Below are 23,150 nucleotides of genomic sequence, written 5' to 3' on the forward strand. Positions count from 1 at the left end.
AATATTGTATTTTTATGGACAGATAATAGAACAAATAGCCCAAGTAAAAAATGTGGGCCTTTTATTTTTGATACCCTGGATCTATTAATGAGTTACCGCGATCAGTAGTGTAAGGTAAATGTCTTTTCCCTCAAAGGAATTTATAAAAAAATGGCAGCGCGTTATGCAGAGAAAACTCTCACCTGAGATACGATTCAGTTGTTGATAAAATTTCCCAGGTAATGTAGTATTTACCATGGGCCCTGTCTTTGTTCTCTGAAAGCTATAGTTCCAAAGGCTTAATCAATACTTGCCTTTATAGAAACTAGATATATTGAACGTCCATATTTTGAGCCTTTGTCTATGTAAGAGAAATTTTCTGACCTGGAAAAGATTGTTGATTATCCAATTCTCTGTCTGTGTTCAACGTCAGACTATGAACTCAGACGGGATATAGTCTTGTTTTGATATTGCAATTCTGGATGTTTAGTATTTTAAAATGCATTGCCATAGGTTGTTTTGATTATGTAAATGGTGTGTATTTTGATGATGCAAGGTTAATAGAATTCAATAAAAGAACCAGAGGTGTAATTTTGGTCAATTTTGCTCTTTACTGTTCTTATAAATATGCATAAATAAATTGTGAGGCTGTGAATTAATGTGAAGATATAAAGGATGAGAAATCCAAGACTTGAGGCAAATTGTTTAAAGTTGCATACTATTTTATAATGAAAAATAAACCATGATCATATTCAGTCATTGGACTGCATTCTTGGCCTTAATTTGGGTTTCTATGATAATGTCCTTTTCTCCATTAATTAAGCAAATCGATTTCGGGTAACCTTTATGTAGGAGTGCACTCACAGCTTCTGGTCTTGATAATGGGTTTTTATGGTGCAAAAGAATGGATATTTATCCACATGGTGGCCATTTTTTTTTACTTGGACAACATACCCTACTAACAGCTTGCTTGCAGATCTTTATTACATTGAATCACCGCATAACCGCATAGACCAATTTACCAGATGTTATAAAATTCAACATAATGAACGTGTCTGATGGCCCAACTTTGTGTTTGAACGCATTCAATGTAATATTATATGTGATGTGCTTTAGGGCAGCAGTCGTGTCTCAGCTTGAGACGGGATCCCACACGAAATTGAGGCTAATTCACAATCTGTGTCAACTTAGACCTGTTAAAAATCGATTGAAGTCAACCAATCAACCAACAAACCAATCACTCAAATGGAAAATAATTTTATTGAAATAAAACTAAATAATAATAAAAAATATAAAGGACAATTTCACCAGATGACATTATTGATTAGCATAATTTTTATTTTAAGTCAGCTTTATCCTGATATCAGCTTTCCATCTGGTGATTATAGATTAATAGAGATTTAAGTGTTCCAGATTTATCTGCACAGCCAGATGTTTGGGTGCTGTTTTTTCCCCAGACAGAGCTGCATTTTTCTGAGATTTAAAAAAATGTCCACTTTAATCTCTGCATTTTAGATGATACATTTTAGTCAGTTTTGTTCCAAGTTAGATCCTTGTGTAAACTGGCCCACAGTTCCTAGCCAGTCACTCGACTGGTAACTAGACACTATAGATCAGTAAGGCCACATTCAGAACAGTGGACTAACTAGTCTGTGGGTCAAATATGGTGACCCACTTGAATCCTTTTTGTGTCATCCCCGCAGGAAATCTATTCAGTATCTAATCCTGAATTAAGTGCCAAGCTTTTTAGTGGTTTGCTATATTTGATCATGCGGATCTGCCAGTCCACTGTTCTGAATGTGCTCTGAGTTCCCCTTTGATTGGCAGGCATGCTATTCTTGGGTGGGTGGTACCAGCCCATGTAGTCGTGATCTATGAGCTTCTCATCGACAGTCTTACAGCTGTGTGACATATGAGGAATGTCTAAGGTTGTCGTAGGCTTGGTAAGCCATATGGAGGCACAGTCGCTGGGTTGTCCAGTGCTTTGACAGTATTAGGAGGAGTAACGGCAGACATTGTGTTTTACGTGAAGTCCTGACTGATTCATTCAATGAGGACAGTGGACATGTAATTACTTCCTCGGGTGATTCTTTAATTCTCTGTCACCGGCAGTCAGTATTATTTTTTTTCAGAGGAATACATTATTTATCAGAGTACTTGGACATGTACCTGAATGTAATTACTGGTGCATAGGTGACATTTTGAGGTCAGTGACAAAGACAGTTTTTGGATATTGGGGAGAAGTGGACTTCATTGTTTGGTCAACAGTAGGTCAATATTGTCTGCACTATTTCTTTGACATTTTGTGTCTGACTTAGGAGGGAGTTGGCTTTACTCAACCTTGTGTAGGCAGCACATAAAATATGCATAGCTGGAGGGAGAGCGAGAGTGCTAAAGGTGTGACTGCATTGTTCATAAACATGCCAGCAAATTAAGAATATCTGCATACAGCCACCAGATCAATTATTATCGAGTGGTTTACTTTTCCTGCTATCAATAACGTTGGATCATCAGTATGGAGCATATGGAGTCCCTGGGGAATTGTGAACAATGGCAAAAGCTGGAAGTTAACATCTAGACATTACGTGTTAGCACGATCCTTAATCATTACATGTTGTCTGTTGTTTCTCACTTGTGGTCAAGGATGTAGGAGGACGCGCAGCATGTTGGATGCATATTGGTAATGTTCACAGGCTGTCTGCTAGCATAGACTAAAGGACAAGCTGATTTAGAATTAATCAAAGCATCTTCAAAGGATAGGATGGAAGTGAGTATGGATTCAGAGACATGCACAAAACACAGAACAGAGATTATCGAGGATCTGTGATTATTGCTGTAAGAGCATGGGGTCAGACTCGTGTGGAAAATAGTAGAAAGCATTAACATACAGTGCACTGTGTTCATATAAGGAATTGATGGACTTAGAAAACCTACTTAGAAAACTGATTCAGTAAATCATTCTAGTGCTATATGGAAAGACATAAAGAGGATGGTGTGGAAGTGTGTCAGCTGGTCCTAGCTGGTAATTCCCAAGAGACTTAATTGTCAGATTTTTTTTGAATGGCACAGAATCAGTAGAAAGTTCAGTTGGGGAAATGACATTGTTGTCAGTGGTTTGTGAATGGTTATTGTGGTTAACACCTTGAGTGCTTGAATACAAGTACACATGCTCAGAGTGCGTCATTGACAGTTAATACTGATCAAATTCATGAGAAGTTTGTGAATTAAAGCCTGCTGAGATCTGCAAAGTGTATCATAATCTAGTTGGAGGAAAAAAAAAAGAAGAATAGAAAAAAATCTTGGTGGAGGAAAAAGGAGTAGTAATTGTGAACATATTCTCTCTGGCATAGCTCCATTGATTTTGTGTCAGGAGTTTAGAAAATGGGTCAGCGTGCTTCGAAAAGGGCGTTTCGCCAGCTTGGATCCCCGGGGGAAGAAGACGCCTCAACCACCTCAAATGGTGACCCCCACACTGCCTACAGCTCCACCTATGTGCAGATGCAAGAACCACAGGGGGAGGAATCCAGCTCATCATGTGTGAGAGTTGAAGAGCCAGAACGGTCTGTAGAGGGCACCACAGGCAGTGTTACTTCAGCAGGAAGCAGTAATCGAGACTCAGATCTTGGATTCTCTGCTAAGACGCTCCTGAACTATAAAGGTTATAAGCGGCAGGATTCTGCTGTCGCCAGCTTGGATCGCATTAGTCACATGGCGAGGCAGGGGTCCAAAGCATCGCTCACAGATGTCGGCATTGAGGAGACTTCGGAAAATAACGAGGAGAAAACCTCCATGTTTTCTTTTGAACAGCTAGAAGATGAGGATGAGGAAGAACCAGTGTTACTATGATTTATTTATCGCTGTATCAGTAGGACTCTGAATTCAGTGATGGTGCTGATAAAGATAATGAACAGTTTGGTTTTATTTACAAATTAAATAGAAGTTTCCCTGACCCAACTTCAATATATTGTTTGCTGCACATAGTACATCAAAGCTATGGGTGTAATGGCTGGACCTTTTTTTTTTTTTGAGTTAATGGTAATATTTTGGAGTTCAAAATTGATCTGCCATTCAACAACAGTGGTTGCTAACACATATTCATATATTATTTGGCAATGGAATAAGAGAGGATTGTGCTTCTTTTTTTCTGAAATACAACTTGCATTAATATTAACGCAGTTCAAGTTAAGATACATGTGGATTTAAGATTTTGGAATGGCACGTATCAGGATTGCAACATGTGGCAGGGAAATCAATGTTTTCCCAAAACTCGGTGACATAAGCCAAGCCCAGTTCTAGTATAAACACTTTTATCCAACTGTACAATATGAATTTCTGAGATACTTGATTGTAAAGTGAGGCAACATAGAAGTATGTACGAAATGAGACCTGTATTTTATAGATCTACTAAATCAACAGTGATCATTGCTCAATTTCTTATCCTGAACACAGATCGAACAACTCCGCATTCAGAAACAGCCACATGCAGTACAGACACCATCATCAGATAGCACTAACTTCACAGGAGCTAGAGGATTTCATTTCATTCAGTGATGCTTCTATCTGTCTGTTTACCTAAATGAGTCTTCTACTTATCAGAGTAGTATGCTACTATGTGGCACTTGCTTCTGTCCAGAGCGACATGTTTTAGTCACTGAAATCAATGGTGATGCACGCAATGTATGCACAATATGAAAACATGGAAGAAAAGGAGAAATATATTGTAGATTTGTATGATCATAATTCCAAGGTGTTCATCGATAAAAACTTGACAGTGACAGATATGGAAAATGCACGTCGTGGTAAAATGCACGGAAGATACTTTGATACACGGAATTAGAATTATTATCAAGAATATCCGGAGTAACACTTAACGCAAGCTTCATGTAGTAATCATGTGTAACTTTCATAAACACCGTAAAGATCGATATTATCACTGCAGAGGAAAACGTGTAATTGGTATTGCTTCATTAATATAAGTATTAACAAGTACTGCAAGGATTACAAAAAGACAAAGTTGTTCTTCATAAAAAAACTTTGCTTATTCAGTCTGTGATAACATGCAGACACAGTAATTAAGCCGTACGAATCTTGATGTTGCATTAAGGCTGAAAAAATCCATATTGTCTTCTCTGGTGGCTATTTATAGACTGACCTGTTCAATCGTCCTTGGAGCTTTAACTGATTGCAGCCATTGGAGAGGAAAATTGAACTTGGGAGGCTGTAGTTACTATGTGATTTAGTGGAGCAACTAATTTTTCCACCATATTGTTGGACAATTGCAGAAAAAAATTAAATATCTTTTTTTCTTATTCCGTTGCCAAAGTGATTTACCAGGAGTATTTGGTGGAAAAAATGATGTAACGCATAGGCCTAGAACAATGGTCCTTTGCTAACAGCTAATTAGATGTTTGCCAGATATTGTCAGTCAGTTGTTGAGGGTTTTTGTGTGGTCATGATTTGCAAATCTGTTCCTCTTTCTTTTCCACATGTTCACTGAATAATTAACCAAAAATACATCAAGTACAATATATATATAAAGATAAACATTGTGGACAAAATATGATGATCTTTGCCCCCTTGATAAGAAATGTAGATTTTAAAAGTAAAATGGGCAAATTATTGGTGAATCATGCACCACAATTCAGATTTCATATTTCCTTGAATATTTTAAAACAAATTTTAAACATATTGAAGTCGCAGCAAATTAGTTGTTAAAACTTCCTTCACTTTGACTTCAAAAGTCACATGTATATTTCATTTTAGTTTGACTTCAAAAGTCACTTGTGCTACCTTCGATTGATTTTAGTAAAAGATAATGTACAAGTCATGCATCTTAATGTGAAATACAGGACATATGGTCATTACGCAATCTTTTCAGTGGGCAAAAACTACCAAACTTTCAGGTATGTAATTTTATACACAAAAAAAATTTATGCACAAAATTATTTTTCTGTGTAGCATTTGAGGTGCTTTTACTGCATAAAATATAACAACAGAGTAGCCTTTTAATCTGATTTCGTAGCTACCACTCAATAGGAAAGTTCTACTTTTAAGAAATTATGACTTAGATAATACGGTATCTGTAAATTTCACAATTTTTCCCCATTGAACAGATCTTGTAATTACCATAATTGATGAGATAAAGTCGAGCAAATTATCTCCTCTGTATTGCATAAAGCTTCAATTCATGACAAGTGCTTTATCGGACATAAACCAAGGTTTGAGCAAAAAACAATGGGCCAAATCATGCGTTTTTTTTTTACTTTAACATACTAGTATGTCATAACTACACAGAATAGAGCACAGTGCCACCTAGAGTTTTCTGGTCGGACCATGGTTTTACGTAAGAAGGAGCCTGTTCCCATATTAAGATATAAGTGCCTAATTGTAATGAAATGTGATAATACAGACATAATATTATAAACGTAACTTTTAAGTATGTCATTGGGCATAATCTTTGTTAGAACTAGGAACAAACTTATTCTTTGTGTTTCTGTGAGAAATATTGTCTGTCTGCATTGTATCGAACAGTAGCTGAGAATTAAACATTGATGGATATAAAGTAAATGTAGTCCGTGATGTTAACACTGGTTCCATGCCAAATGCCTTTAATACTGAAACCAGGCCATTAGAAAATTGAAAATTTGTTCAGTTACTTTCAGTTTTTGCTGTTGGTCAGCCAGACCATAGTGACTCAAAGGACCAGGAGGCTAAAACATTTTAGCACATGCTTAAGATGGCTTGAAGAAAAGACTATGGGGCCATTCAGAATGGAAGATCCGAGTATCAACCAGTCCAAGAATCAAACATGGGGACCCTGTAGTGGTCTGTCCACCTCTCAGATGCCTTTCCACACATCTGGTTGAATGGAGCTCAGATTTAATTACTGTGCCCCTGCAGGGATGACGTGTAGGGAGGCATTTGAGAGGCGGAGAGATCATGACAGGATTAAGCGGTCTTCCTTTCAAGTAGGGTCTGTCATATTTGATCCTTGGACCAGTTGATCCTTGGATCTTCTATTCTGAATGACCTCTGTGAGGATTTGTGCAAATCTAGGAGCATTAAGGTCCAAATATATATATATTTATATATCTATATATATATATTTTTTTTGCCCTTTGTTTAAAAACACATGGATTGTTTTGGCTGAAACATGTTTTTTTTTTTTGTTCTTCACTTTAAAAAAATGTGTGCATTGTACCCAAAGTGCCTGCCTTGACATCTGCCCAAAGGCTCTGTTTGTTCCAGACAATTTATATACTCTACAGCAACAAGAACTAGGGCCTTAGGGTATGTTAAATACTGAGCAATGATTGGATTGTAGATACTAATGGGAATTAGCTGATCTGAATGAAAATTGGGTGGCACATTGGTTGATGTGAATAAAAAAAGTGGGTGGAGCATTGCATGATTTGAATAAAAAGTGGTTGGCACATTGGATGTTTTGGATTAAATTGGGTGGCCTGGGGTATTGGTTGATTTGTATAAAAAGTGGGTGGGAGATTGGATGTTTTGGATTAAATTGAGTGGCCTGAGGTATTAGTTGATTTGTATAAAAAGTGGGTGGGACATAAATTGATATCATATGTCTCTTAAGATTTTACTGAGAACATTGATCCTATCCTCTACCTATGGTAGCTTTTAAAATTAGTCTCTCATGTGGATATGTGTACTTTGCTTGGGATGAAATTAGTATGGCTAGCCTAATATTTTGGCAAAGGCTAATAAAAACAAATTTTCAACCTGAAGTTTTTTTTAGCAAGAAAGCCAGGAGTGTTTAGAATAAGACCCAAAGGAGCATTTATACAAAGTGCACTTTCTCATTTGTATGAGAATGTTGTCATGGTTATTGATCATGTAAAATACATCAACCATTGATTGCGAGAGTTTATTGTCAGCATGTTAGGGTAATGTTTAGCTATCTGTAAGCATAAGATTACATAGTGATGATACTGCTGTATTTGATAAGATGGCTATATTTGGGATTGGAGTGATGTATGAAATTATGTGGACTCTTCCCATATCTTCTGCTCTATACTCTTAAGGAATATTTTTACACACAAAAACAGCCAAGGTACAAGCATAATGAATAGTGTTTTAATAAGAGATTTTGGTGTGGCTAGGGGGAAATATGTGTATCTGTTAGATGAGCAGACACAATTTTAAGTATGGCTGTACTTAGCACTGGAAGCACATTCAGCAAATAACAATTGGAATAATAAAAAACAAATACAACACAGTCCTTGATAAAATAGGAGAAAGCCTATTTCTTGCCATTTAGTGTAGAATTAAGTGATTTTACAGCATCTAGAGAGGAGAGTGGAGTCAGAAATAATGGCTGTCTTGTAATTGCAATGCATAAAGAAATAATTTATCCATTTATGTTTTTCTGGCTGTTTGCTTTCAAGTTCTGTCGAACATTTTTTTGCTCTATGGTGCAAATGCTACATATTTTGCATGTCTCTTTAGTATCACTTTCTAATATGCCATGTCCATCACAATGAGCTTACCCTGGTGCTGAAAAGTAAACCCCATCTCACGCAGAGCCTCGAAGGTTTCCTAGCATCGTATGACATCATGCAATGTTTGCCATTAATTCATGTGGGTTGTTTTCTAGGAAAGAGAGAGTTTGAGATCTGATATATTAGAAAGTAATTCTCTCAGATAATGTTCACCAGAGGATAATTGCAAAGAGCGACCCTGCAACGTGAAAGATGTTATTGATTTTATGATAGAATTATTGGTATCTTGATACTTCAGTGTACAGTTTTAGTTTCCAAATTGGCTTCTCTATCCACAATTATTTCTAATAAATCACATTATTGTATCTTGTCCACGCAGGGAATTGTCCAATATCAGTTTCTGCAGTGTCTGTGTGTGAGAAAATTCTGCTTGTACCTACAGTTGCCTTTTGTTACATACATGTGTAGCTCCTAAAATATTTACTTGGATTTCTACTTCTCTAAAAAGGCTAAATTGTGTACTTCTAGCTTGAACATCTGCCTTTTTAGGAGCAGAAGGTAACAAGGGGTGTGTAGAAAACCAAGATTGCCTTCCAATGGAACAAAACTTTAAAACATCAAAACATTTCAAGGCTCCCCATGTGAATAGAGCTTTTATTAGCTAGCATGTTTTCTTATAGACATTTTCCTCTGTCTTTGAAAGGGAGGGAACTTCAGTCAGTTCCTATGTGATACTTGCTACAAAGATGGAGATTTAAGATATAGCTTATATTTAAATGCATTGGCTAAAATTACACATATATTTGGCCAAAATGAATCTCATCCCAGAATTACAGAAATTTAAATGCAGTCTGGGCACTAAAATATTTCTAATTATCAGATGATGTCATTTGGTGTCTGTCAAAGTTACTCCTGTGTATGAAAACGTACAGTACTAAGCCAGTAGCTCTACTCCTGCAGTCAGCGCATGGAGAGAGAACCCATCAACTCATGACTAGAGTTACATTAAAGAGAGTAAAGGGTTATCAATCATTTACTTTCCTGACTCGATAGCTTTATCCAAAGCTTAGGAGCACTCTGAGATTACATTCACACTTTCTTGTTATTGTGCAGTCGAATGGAAGAAATAGACTCCGCCAGATAAGATGCATGAGGTTGTGCTTTTTTTAAATGAAAAGTCAACTGATTGCTAGTCTATCAGTGCATGAAAAGGGTAAATTTCTAATCTAGCCAGTTTTCTGCAGGGGAAGTGAGAGGAAATATGCTTGTATTGTGAAATCACATTTGCCTCTTCGAAAAGAAAGTTGCAGTTTTCTAGGGATGGCTGAGTAATGGGAAAACTCCCATGACCTGCTTCACAATAAATAAATAAATAAATAAATAAATGCCAAAGGATAATATTTTTGTCTACTTTGGCCCAAGATAAATGGTTAGTAGTCCATTGAAATAAAACAGTGAATCTACTTTAAAGATTTGGTGAAAATTGTTTGTGGTATTATTAATACTAGCAAGCATCACATATAGAAGTTCTCTGTCTGCATCACATGGATGTGACACAGAGTTCCTCTCAAAGACCCCATTCCCATAGATTTTAGATCGATCTATCCCTGTGGGGAGTCTTACTAGATTACTGTCAGCTTAGCTGGTTTAAGCGTCTGTACTGCCTACTAAAAGCTGTGCGCGCTCGGCTGACTGCAAATTAGTGTGAACCCCCAGGGAGTTAGGTCGATCTAAATCTAAGTCTCTGGATCGATCTAAATCTCTGGGAATGCACCCAAAGAGTCCTTCCTCATCTGTCACAATCAGATTCAAGATGTCAGGTGGTCCACCTAACACACTCCCCTCTACCAGGATGTTCACAGATGTTTCTCTGTCTTATTCTGTGCACATTTCTGTGATGTCCAGCAAAAAAAAAAAAAAAATAATAAAATAAATAAATAAATAAATAAATAAATAAATAAAATAAAATAGATAAAAATAAACAAATAATATAATTAAAAAATAATAATGATTTAGAAGTAAATTCAGTTCATTCTGCACAACATTTGGAATTATTGAGAACGAGGAATTTTCAGAGGGTGACCATTTTGCTTCATCCAGTAGTGTGATTTCACATAACAGAAGAAGATAAATGTTTGGGGTAATGCTGGCAATTTTTTTCTCTTAACCAAATCACTACTTTTTCATCACTTTTTTCTACAAATGGTTTAAATTTGACTAAAACAAGTGAAATCAACCATTTTTTTGCCATCTTGAGTCCATTTTAGCATTTGACTAAATTGGTGATTGTTAGCGCTACCCCAGAATGTAATTATGGATAAATGATACAACAATGACCAAATGCAGTCACCTGACCAGTCAGTTGGGTCACTTAACACTTATTTCCCTGTTGAAGATCAGTAGTACCAGTTGCAACCATAGATGATTGCTATATTACTTCACAAGTTCAGTGATAGATCTATTTTTTTTAGATGAATCAAGAATATTTTGTGAATTTTATTTTTTTCACGTATATATATTTATTTACTTTTATCTATTTCCAGTATGAAGAACGTAGGGCAGACAAGGCACTTCCAGAAAATTACAAGGTAGGAGGAAGTTGATGATTTAATGGAACTGTTCACTGTTATGTAGACCAATTTTGACTGAAAAGTGAATGAATTGTGGCATTTTGACACTTAGGCTTGAATTTTTTTAATCCACTTTGTCTGTATGTGTTTCTTTGTGTGTGAGGTCTTTCTCCATAAAATCATTTAACTCTGTGGTATTTATCAAGCTGTGGCCCCTGCTTTAAAAATGTAAGAAATAATAAGCCCCCCCCCAAAAAAAAAAAAATGCTCTTCAAAACTGAAAACAACTTGGTATGTAAATTTATGCCATTTAAAAATACTTTTTGTGTGAGGGGCACAATATCCTCATTGACCTTGACAGCTGCTCCGTATCATTTGTCAAATAAGATGCGAGCTGTTTGTCTTTTATTTAAAACCAACTTTTTACTTTGGTTCTGCATTAAACTGGTCCCTGGTCAACAACTGGACCCTGGCCATCATATATCTCTACATTCAGCAGTCCTAGAAGGATGACGGACATACATACTTGACGCGGTTCTTAACCATGACCAACAACAACAACAAGGCAGTTGACAGACCATTTTAACTGACCGACAAAATGCCAAGCTGAGATCAGATCTCAAAGTCAGATAACAGGCACAACCCAAGGCTGTTTGTTATGGCCAACTGTTATCTGTTAGAATCCTCACATGTTTGCTGCTAGGTTTAAGCATAAGGGGGACGTGTTTTATCTAGAGGTTGGTCACATGCTTGGGTAAAGGAACGTTAGATGGGTCCCTGATATGGCATTGCCAGTGCATTGGTTATATATGCTATAGAGAGTTCATCCCCCCAGGGAATAGTTTTCACATTTTAAAATCATTGAACAAAGTAAGTGGCTGTTCTTGGTCGTGTTCACACACTGGGCTAACTTGGACTGGAAATTGACTAAACTGTGTCATATGACATCATTAGTTCACTGTTTTACCTCTAAGATAAGTAAGCTTCTGGTGCTTTTTGTAAGGGAAGAATCATACTCAGTCTCTGGTTACAGAGGTTAATTTCTATATATCTCTGAAACTCAGGTTGGGATGTGTTTCATAGATATTTATCCTACTATCAACCAATCAGAAGCCTTGTTCTTGAAGCCTTCTGGAACAACTTATGGGGATTTCCTCCCTCAGTCTCGATTCAATAATGCTAATGAATTTTTGAAAAAAATTCACACTTGTTTGCTTACCTCAGCTTCAAGAAAATTTAATGTGATGACTTTAAATACTATATATTAAAATTTTTTATTGTAGATTTTTAGAATATAAAAATGTTAGTTGTACTGCATAAACAAGGCCTTATTTGTATAGGTGCCACCGAATCCTTGTAAAACAGATCAAAAATGTGAAATGACCTCTGTTTTATTTATTTATTTATTTATTTATCATTTCTGAGGCATGTTGTTTTGTTGGTGTCTGACATACATGTAAGAAAAGGACAAGAACTAGCCGAGGCTAAAGTAGTGTTGTTTTGATAGATATGGAATTGAAGAGAGCCTCTGTAAATTAGATGATTGTGCTGATATGAAGTGGTTTGATGTATTTTGATATGGAAATGACTTAAGATTTCTAGATAACCACAGTGCCGCACACTTATTTTTGTATGCTAGTCCAGGAAAAAGAGGCATAAATTGTTTTATTGTAATGTAAATGTAATGAATATGATATTTTTTCTTTGCCTGAAGTTTATCATTTATTGTGCCAATAATAAATATGGATACAGTCTTTACCTGATTTTAATGTCAGCTATTTTCAACAGGTTATTAGTAAGTATGATACTTTGACATGTTTTGTCAACATTTTAGCACCCACCAAGTAACAGGATGAAGAACATATTTAGATTGGAGAAGTTCCTTCGTAAAGGAATGAAATAAAGGTTTTGTTTGGAGGAAATTTTGATAGGGTATTATTAAGCAAAAATTGCTTTATGTTTCTTCATATTTTTAAAGGTAATTACTTCTGGTGAGGTGTAATATTTTTATGTAAGAATCATTGTCAAGCCCTCCCCCCTTTAAATCTCCCCCACCCACTCAAACATACATGGTTTCAAACACTTCAGTTAGATAAAGTTTTTAAAAAATTTGCTGTGGGCTTGATTCAAAATATGAATAAAGTACTCAAAGTGCTTGAAGATTATTTAGAAGAAAGGAAGGATTTATTATATTTTATGCAATGACATTTTTTTTTACTTTATACACATATATTCAGAACAATTACTTTTTATAATGTGCAGCATTGCAGTGTGAGAGAATACAGTAGACTTATTTCTCATGGCAACTCCTGCCCCTTTTCAGGTTTCTTTTTGTATTACGCATTTTTATCATTCATTGTGCAACAGAGGTCATTTCGCCTGTAGATGAACAGCGATAAGCTTTGTGGAAACCCTTTCAGCTGAATTCTTTCACTCTTGCATTATTTTTTAAAGCTAAATAACCTTTCTCTTTACTTCAGTAAAAAGATGATAATGAATAGAAGTACATCTGCATTGTACATGCTACTAAAAGAGAAAATTAAGATTTTGATAAAAGTCACATACATATCTGTACCCCCCCCCTTCCAAAAAAAAAAAAAAAAAAAAAAAGAAAGAAAAAAGATCCTAATCTTGTAGGAAGTTGTACATATATATTGTAGACGATGAACATTTAATATGGTAAATTTACATGTTTAGTGCCCATTCATCTACTGCAAATGGAAATTTTATTGAAAGCAGTTTTTGGTGATCGTTACCCATATGCTCAGTGCCGTTTTAAATGGAAATGCACAACAAATATGCTCTGTCTCCAGAATTCTTTCATTCACTGCAACAAAACCTGGATGTTGCATGAGAAAACTGATCAGTTACGAGTAAGTAGCAGTACTTACTGTGTCAAAATAAAGCTAGGTTGGTGATCTATAAGGCCTTTATGACTTTAAGTGGCACTATGTAGAGTTTTCATTGTTTTTAAATCTTCATATTTTCTGTTCAGAAAGATTGCTGATGCCTGAGACACACCGCACCATTTAGTTAATGGGGTTCCCTCCCTGTGGTGAAAAATGTGATTTTTTATCAAAGGAAATGGCAATGAATGCCTGTAACTGTTTACGTGGCTTAGAAATGGTCTTCAAAAAATGATAAAGATTAAAGGACATGTGTGAGTTTTGAACTACAACCCTTAGAACTTTTTGTGACATAATGGCATGTACAGATCATGTAAATATTGTGTGCTGTTTCAAACATGCAATCAGGACTAGTTGGGAAAAAAAATAACTTAAGATAACACGCAATGAAGCTTTGAATGGGTGTATGGCATGTCAAGTGTTTGACTTGTTGAACCAAATAAATAAATAAATAAATAAATAAATAAATAAATAAATAATGTGTTTGCATACACTTTTTTGTTGAGTAAGTAAAAATTGTTAAGTAGAAATAATATTAAATGAATTAGAGTCCTTTTTAACAGCAGTTTTGTCTGCATGGATTGCCTGCTGTAACATTGCCTGCTTGAAGAAATCACTCAGATACTGAGAAAAAGACATTTTTGTACATTACAGGTAATTGCAATGCATCTCAGCTGTCATTTGGTTAAAACACTTGACCTCATCTTTACGTACGTTGTAATGAAATAGTTTTATTAGCAGGTAAATCTTACGTGCAGAAATTAGTTATACAAAAGGGAGGATGAAAAAATGAAACAAACAGGTATTCACTGGATCAAAAGAAATACAGATGATCCTAAAGTCGTTTTGTTTTACCTCCACCAAGGATGTTATGTTTGCCTTGAGCTCCTTGGTGGAGGTCTTCACTCACTGAGTTTTTGAAAAACTTGAAATCAGTTTGGCATTATTAACTCAGAAATTGCTGATGTATCTGGATGTATTGTCAGTGTGAAAAAAATTTGAATTAATACAACATTAAATTGGACTGCAGTGGCTAAAGGGCAGATTAAAAAGACGCCGATTATTAGACACATAAAAGATATGTATCGTGGGCTTGAATAAGCTGCTACTTGTAAAAGTCTACTTTTAAATGATGTATGTTATCAATTTTGATTCAGACAGTTCAAAATTGAAACTTATTAGTAAACATGAGACAGAAAGGTGTGCCAACCTTGCTGTCTGAACAGTAGTTCAAGTGTAGGGATGGGATTTCGGAGGCCACGAACAAAATAGCATATATTATAAAACATTAACCCAAACCTGTTCATTTTTACACGACAGTAGTTCAAGGCTAATGCGTACTTACATGTTAAATTGATGTCATAGTTGGCACGGTTCAATGAAAATGTGTTATATATATTGTACGCACTTCAGTTAATTTGAGAGGGAGGTGTATACACGCACTTGGGTTGCCCACAGCTGCTCCGTTGGAATGTAAAAGGGTCCACATCAAAAGTGGTGGACAATGGGACAACAAAAGGATGTTTTGGGGATGGCAGTGGAGGCTGACAGCATAATGGGAGGGTCAGTGGATAAATGCCGAGGGGCAACGACCCAGATTTCCCATTAGTATTAAAAACAGAATTGAGCTGCGACTTGGTCATATTGGATGGTTTGAACCGATCAGTACTTTCCACTCTATCCAGAGGAACTAGGAAGCACTGTCAAGATTATGTGAATGAGGACATTCGTATGAAGTGTTTCTGGTGGTCATTTCTCTTCTGGCTCCTCTAATTTTGGACAATTTTTTCAAACCGACATTCCATTGACAATCATAGACAGAGATTGTGAAGAATTTGGTTTCAAAAAAAAAAAAAAAGTATTCCCATGTTGGTGTTTACACCATTAAGGCTAATGATGTGATTTATGGCAGCAGGTATTTTTAACCTTATACACGGATTTGGAGGTAGATAGGGTCACGGTGAAATTGTGGTTGAGATGTGAATTTCTCAACAGTATACCTTAAGATACATGTACTCCTGAAACTGTCTTCCAGTTTTGTTTTCCAAATCGAACTTTGATTTTAAAAAGCAAAGCAAAAATGTACAAAATTCGCTATTCGGGAATCAAGAGGATTCATCAGGAACAGGTGAGAAGTATTTTTAGACTGCTATTTTTTATTTGTTATCACATTCATGAGTATTTATTTAAAGAGAGATGGTTTAAGTGACATATGATAGTTGGCATTAAGAAGTTTAAATGTTGACATCAAGTGCAATTTTCATTTAATAGGAATAAATAATCCATTAAGTTTTTTAGAATGGAACCTCTCTAGCCATTACTGAAATTAATTGAAGGTTTGAGGGAAGTTTTGTGTATTCACCTTTAATTTACTGATGGTTTAAAGGCAGTTTTATACCTTCTGATCATCATTAATAATATTCTCTCAGTGTCATCTTTTATAATATATTCAATTTCAGTGTATATAATACAAGAATATGTTGGCTATTGTGCAGTATCTGTGGGCCCTACTGTTTTTACTTATGTTGCTGAAGAGTGGCTTCCATTTTGCAAGTGTTTACAAAAGTATCAAAACAAAACTAAGATTTTACTTGTTTAGAATGTGATGAAATTTTTTGTAATTCATGTGACAAAAGGCCATTATATTTTTTTTAAAATGTCCCAGACAGTTGCCTCTTGCCCTTTGATATCGATACATTTCCTGGCATACAGAACTTTTTGTCCATCCTTTCAATTTGTACATAATGGGTTATTTTTTTCTGAAAAGGTATCATTAACATGGGTGGATCACATATTTGAGAGAGAGTGCCAACGCTAGTGGCCTGAATTTACATGATGGCTATAGAATATTGGTGATCCATGGAACAGCAAAATGGCTTATCTGTACCTTATATGGTTTCCCACCTTTTCCCCTTAAGAAATTAAAAGAGCACCACACATTTGTATTTAGATGTATTTTTTATAGCTTTTCAGTTATTTCAAGTATTTTTGATATGCTTCATGTGCTTTCTGGATTATATATAAGTGTATGCAAAATATCCAAAATCATCCATCCGTCTTGGAGGCGTCATTCATAATTCCAGAAAATGAAATTCAGTTGATACATTAAAACGTGTACAATTTTTTTTTAATTGAGCAGTTGTTTATTGCCATACACTTATTAGTACCACCAGCGTGTACGCTGGCGGTACTCATGGTTTTAGTCCCGACCCGTCTCGTACAGCTCCGCAGGATGACGTGGGATACAAGTCACCGTTACCGCTTCTCCTCCTAGACCGCAAGGACCTGTGTCCCCATCTCTTGGATTTAGGTCACATATAATCTCAACTTGAACACCCAGGTTTTTTTGTCTCAGTTGGTGCATTGACCTAGGCGTGACGCTCGTTGAAACGCACCCTTGTCAAAATTTTTGAAAATTCAATGCTAAATATCTCCCAAACCAATGGAATTATGGGAAAAATTTCTACAGATGGCTGACCGAAAGTCATATGTGAGGATTTCAAATATGCCCTTGGATTTGACCTTTGACCTTTATTTCAAGGTCAAATGGGCCAAAATTTTCTAAAAATTGGAAATTTTTGCAAGAAAATTTTTATTTCAGCCAATTTTCAGAAACTAAACAGATCTTACCTATAATATTATGGGCAGGTGTTACCCTTAGGGTCATCTTTCATTTTCGTGAGTTTGGGGTCAATCGGTGCATTTTCATGGTAGCAGCAGCTATTAGATGTCGAAACTGAAAACTCTCTCTAATTCTGGTACTGTTAATGCTAGAGACCTCTTGTTTTATGCATTTTGTAGAACTTGTCAAGGGCAACACTGGGGGGTGGTGTCTATTTTTTTGTTTTCAATACGGCTAAGGCATTGCACTATATCAAAAAGTTCAACATCCTAAATTCAGTGGTGAAAATAAAATGTGAAATACTCAAAAATTAGCAGAGATATGCCCATAGTTACTTTTGAACTTGAATAGGAAGTCATATACTGGTAATATAACTGTGACCTTGAAATTGACCTTTGACCTACTTTTCATGATGAAGCACTTTGCAAGTTTTCTGATCTTTATATCTCCAAAACTGGCAAAGATACGCCCATAGTTACTATTGAACTTGAATAGGAAGTCATATAATGGCAATCTAACTGTGATCCTGAAATTGACATCTGACCTAATTTTCACCATGAACTGAACTTTCAAATTTTCCAGCCCTTATATCTCTTAAACTGGCAGAGGTACATCCATAGTTACTGTTGAACTTGAGTGGGAAGTCATATACTGGTAATCTAACTGTGACCTTGAAATTGACCTTTGACCTACTTTTCACCATGAACTGAACTTTGAAAAAATTCTCTCCCTTATATCTCAAAAACTGGCAGAGATAAGCCCATAGTTACTATTGAATCTAAATAGGAAGTCTTATACTGGCAATCTAACTGTGACCTTGAAATTGACCTTTGACCTACTTTTTATGATGAACTGTACTTTGCATGTTTTCTGACCTTTACATTTCCAAAATTGGCAAGGAAATGCCCATAGTTGCTATTGAACTTGAATAGAAAGTCATGTACTGTGACCTTGAAATTGACCTACTTTTTCATCATGAACTGAACTTTGCATATTTTCGTGCCCCTCACATCTTCAAAACAAGCAGAGATATGCCCAGTGTTGCCCCTAGGTTTTCTCTTTTCTCAGCATATATGCAACACTGATAACTCATTTCAAGGAAAAGCAATAGGCCTATTGTCCAGAAAATCACAGGAGTGATCAATGTTAGGAAAATACAGGCCAATTGGAAAATCCGCTTGATTGAACCATTTTTATGTTATATTTTTTTCGATTTTTTTTTCATACTTTGAGAATTCTTGTTTATTGCATAGAGCTTGTCAAGGACAAGACTGGTTGTGGTGTCCCTTTTTTGGGGGGGGGGTTCCATTCGAATGCTCTTACTCCAGCTGGTGGTACAATATCCGGAGGCGGTATTGCCTCTCTGATCCTCTAGTTGACTGTTGTAGTAATGTGTATAATATTGTAACAGTAACATATGTCTGTTTTGGGGCTCATTAACAGATTAACATGCTTCTGACGTTGATAAGAATACAGAAAAGCTGGTGATGATACAAGTATGTTGGAAACAAGAGGAGATGTTCTAATCTGATTGTATTCAGTGATCAATCAACATAGAACAATAGTCTCATTGGGAATGAGCCCCTAGATTATTTGATTCAAAGGCCTAGGATTATCCTTGGAGTAATTCTTGCAAAATTAAACATCCATTATATGTTTGCATTCAGCAGCAGCTGATGGTGGTGAACTCATTTGATGTTTAAGCGTTGTAGATCAGTGATGAGGGTGTTTAATAATTTATGTGTCAGAAGCAAAAAAAGGTTGCACTTTTCTAATATCATATCCAACATGGTTAGTCACAAAATTTTTTCATGTGTGGAAAGTTATTTATCCCATATGGGGTAGGAGTGTATGTGTGTGTGTGTGTGTATGTGTGTGTGCACATGCATATGAGAGAGAGAGAGAGAGAGAGAGAGAGAAGATAATGTTATTACAATAGGCAGTCTAAGTGAGCCCAGTTTTGACTACTGAGTCTCTATAAATACAGAGACCAAATTATGGAATTACACATATCTATTAGGAGAAGACAGGTGGTTCGCCTGAGGTAGATTAACTTAAAGATATTGACGTCATTTGGACACCTACACACTCTCTGAACACCTGCAGACATGACTGATATACTCTGAAGTTCTGTATAACAGTACTGGTACAATTATTTTTTAAAAAGATTTTTCCACATGGTACAATTATTTGGACAGTACAATTATTTGGAACTTCAGAGTACTAGTATATACATTTTTAATGAATCCGTGTAGATTAAACTTTGTATAAGACATTTTTGAATGACAAAAAATTGGATTTGAAAAAAGATAATGATAAAAAATTAAAAGGAAATCTCTCAAGGTATTATTTAAACTTTGAATATAAAACAGTTTGGAATGGAAAAATATTTGGAGCAACAAAAAAAAAAAAATCTCTCAAACTGGCACAATGCAGATAACTAAACCACTCAATGTGAAACGGGCCTTGGGAAGTTTCTCACAGATTGTATTTTGTTGATTTGTTTGTTACATAGACAATATTACCAGCTTACAGGCTGTTAGAGGTTGTAGGTCGTGTTGACCTCTGCCCATTGTCCACTGTCTCCATCCATCACTGACCTGTCAGAAGACCACTCTGCTCAAATTTCAACAATTCTTTAAGAAAAAATAAACGTTATTCAGATTTTAACAGAGAAAATGTACAGGTGAAAAGATATGTTGACAAAGCAAGATAAGTTTTCCTCTTAAGCAAGTCTCTGGCCTTTGGGATATTGTTTAGAAAAATGTGACAAAGGTAGATGATGTCTGTATTTAAGCTAGGACCGGAGAGAGAAAAAATGTTGTTTATGACAAATAGTTTGTATATATGTATTCTTGCAAATTACCCACCATGACTCGGAGGAACACAGCATCAAGTATTGTGTTCACTGGTGACACACAGTTATAGTTCATATGTGTAGACAGGAATTGCTGGAGGAATGGTAGAGATGGCTGAATTATAAGGAAGCCTTTGGCAAATGCTGGTTGTCAGTAGAATCTGAACCTGTACATGTCATGATATGGGAGATGTGTTCAGTTTATGCTGTTTGATGCCTTTTTATTTCTCTGTTCACACACTGGATCAACTTGGACCAGATTCTCTTTTCACAAAAAAACTTGAGTTAAAAAGATGGTTGGAACTTTAAGTTTAGGATAAATTTAGTTTATTTTGTTATAGAACAAGTCACTAGGAGGAAATTTTAATGGAGAAAAACACATTTTGAAGGATAAAATGTGTTAAATTGTAATTTCTAGGCTTTTGCAGGTATATTTCGCATATAGATTTTGATCTCCTGAGCAGATAAATAGAGAAATTGATGTCTTAAGGAAAATAGGGGAACTTTTTTATGTTGAGTAAGATTTAGTCAAAGTTTTTGACTGATAGCTGTATGCTTTATATTAATGGACTACACCAGTTATCTCTGGATTGAAATGGACCAGAATGTCCAGTCTTAAATAAACCAATTTTAACATCAATTCTTGACTTATTTCTTTTGGGAAAACGGAACCATATGGCAAACTGTTTCATTTGATATTGCATCCTACAACCAGATAGTAAACGGATATCCCATCCTGCCTCAGACTGTCAAATCATACCTGAATTAATCTGTCCAACACGTGATATACAATGATGCATTTTGGTCAGTTTCTGGTCCAAGTTACTCCTGTGTGTGAACTGAGCTAACTCCAATAAACAGCATGCATGATTCCCACAAATCTTCTCACACAGTTGACAGGGTGACATCGGAGCTGTCCGAGCCTGCAGGAATGACAAACTTTTGACACTTTTGAATTTATGTGCATTTGTGAGTTTTGATAATTTATGTGCATCTGTGAGTTTTCATCTATGTGAATTGGACATTTTCTGTACTGTGTCATATATATTATGGATAAGGACAGCAGCCTGCTGTTGCCCTGATGGTTCGTTACTGTTGTTGACAGGAATACTTTGATTTGAGGACATTGTTCTATTGAGCGAGACTGATGTGGCTTTGATTTTGAATCGCTATTGTTGCTGATGAGTTGGACAGTAGTAGTGAGGAAATTGTATGGATGCTGTTGTTGACAGAGATCGATGAATCTGGGAACATTGTTATAGAACTGCTGTTGATGAAAAAAGGAAGCATTGCATGGTAACTGCAGGGAAATGTAATTGACCATCTTATATTGAGACAGCAGTTGGCAGAAGATTAATTTGTTACTGTTCTTGAAAAAAAGGTGAACAGAACATCATAGGATATAACAGTATTGAAGTTGTTACTGACAGCATTTGGCAGAACTAAGGCTATTGTATTGTTATTGTTGTTGATGTGTTTTGATACCAAGTGAGTATGTCATACCTATACCGAGGACTACGATCAAAGCCAAGAGACCACAACACTTGGAAGACTAGTGGTGTAAGTTACTCTCTTGCAAGTAAATCTTATATGTATAATACTTAATAATAAATGTGCATTATAATTTAATAAGTTAAAAACTGCAGTTAAACTTCTAATATTCTTGAATATCTTAGCTGTCACCCATTATGGTCCCAGTTATAACACAAATTATATTTGCTCAGTTAAACTGATTACATTGGAGATGGGCCAGCCCAAACTGACACTTACAGGATCTTCTTTGCTTATACTGGTGTGTATCTTGTTTGCGGGCAACCAAGTCGGACCCCTCCCCCCTCCCCCCTCCCCCCCCCCCCAAGACCCCTCCTCCTCGTCCTTATACTCTGTTATTTACATGACCAAACAGAGCCAACTCTGAAGTTCTTTTGCAGAAATGACCCCAAGTATAACTGACTTAATTCCTAAGTCAACTGTTAAGACTGTAGTATCAGGCTGATAAACTAAATACCAGATAACCCCATCTAAACTCCACCATTCAGAAGACACACATGTAGAGTTCAGTGTTGTATTTATCTAAACTGATTGTGCTTGGTTTCACACTGAACATAAGTAAAAAAAAAAATGCTGGTAAAAAAAACTTTGCATTAGAATGGTGTTAATGAAAATTCAAATATATTGCAGATTTTTAATAATAAACTTGTTGATAAACCAAACTTTCATACTTTTTGTTTCATAAATATCCAATTATTTGTATAATTAAGTAATCAAACAAATACCTTAACAAATGGTTAAATGTTTTGAAATAACATCAAATAACCATTTAGTGTTACATGGAGGAGGGGGAGGAGGGTGTTAGTACTTGGTGACCCTTGACTTTCATGTAAGGAAGTGATCAGGTGTGATGGGGGAGGGGGGGGGGAGTTAGGGAACTGTGTCAGCGCCATAACTTTCATGCATGAAGTGATCAGTTTTGAGAAAGTCATAGGTCATTGGCATTGATCTAGAGTGGACAGGAAGTAAATTGTCTATTCTGGTAGTGGAATGAAAAGCCTTTTGTTTGATCAGTGATTTAAAACATGGAACAAAGCCATTTCTAAAAGATGTACAAACGATAGGTGGAGGGGCAGATCAGTGTGTCCAGACACATTGTTATATGTTAATGCAAACATGACAGCCCTTTTTGTCTTATTTGTTATTTCAGAGTCTCTCTCTCCCTCTCTCTTTCTCTCTCTCTCTCTCTCTCTCAGTTTTTTA

The 23,150-nt window shown here is 35.9% G+C and overlaps 1 protein-coding gene across 6 annotated transcripts in view; it reads left to right on the forward strand.

The window, feature by feature from the left end:
* The window catches only part of LOC106167503 (uncharacterized), a 53,576-nt gene that overhangs the window by 6,948 nt on the left and 23,478 nt on the right, over positions 1-23,150 (forward strand). For 3 of the 6 annotated variants that reach the window (XM_013546297.2, XM_087015497.1, XM_087015492.1), the window contains exon 2: positions 10,985-11,029. In XM_013546297.2, coding sequence (XP_013401751.2) covers positions 10,985-11,029 — 45 coding nt within the window. Of the gene's footprint in view, positions 1-10,984; positions 11,030-15,211; positions 16,046-21,400; positions 21,957-23,150 lie in introns of those variants that run through there. The other 3 variants (XM_013546304.3, XM_087015499.1, XM_013546301.2) reach the window with 3 other exon arrangements.

The sequence above is a fragment of the Lingula anatina genome, chromosome 6 (assembly GCF_051362555.1).
Source record: "Lingula anatina isolate TDL-2025a chromosome 6, LinAna3.0, whole genome shotgun sequence".
NCBI classification, from domain to species: domain Eukaryota; kingdom Metazoa; phylum Brachiopoda; class Lingulata; order Lingulida; family Lingulidae; genus Lingula; species Lingula anatina.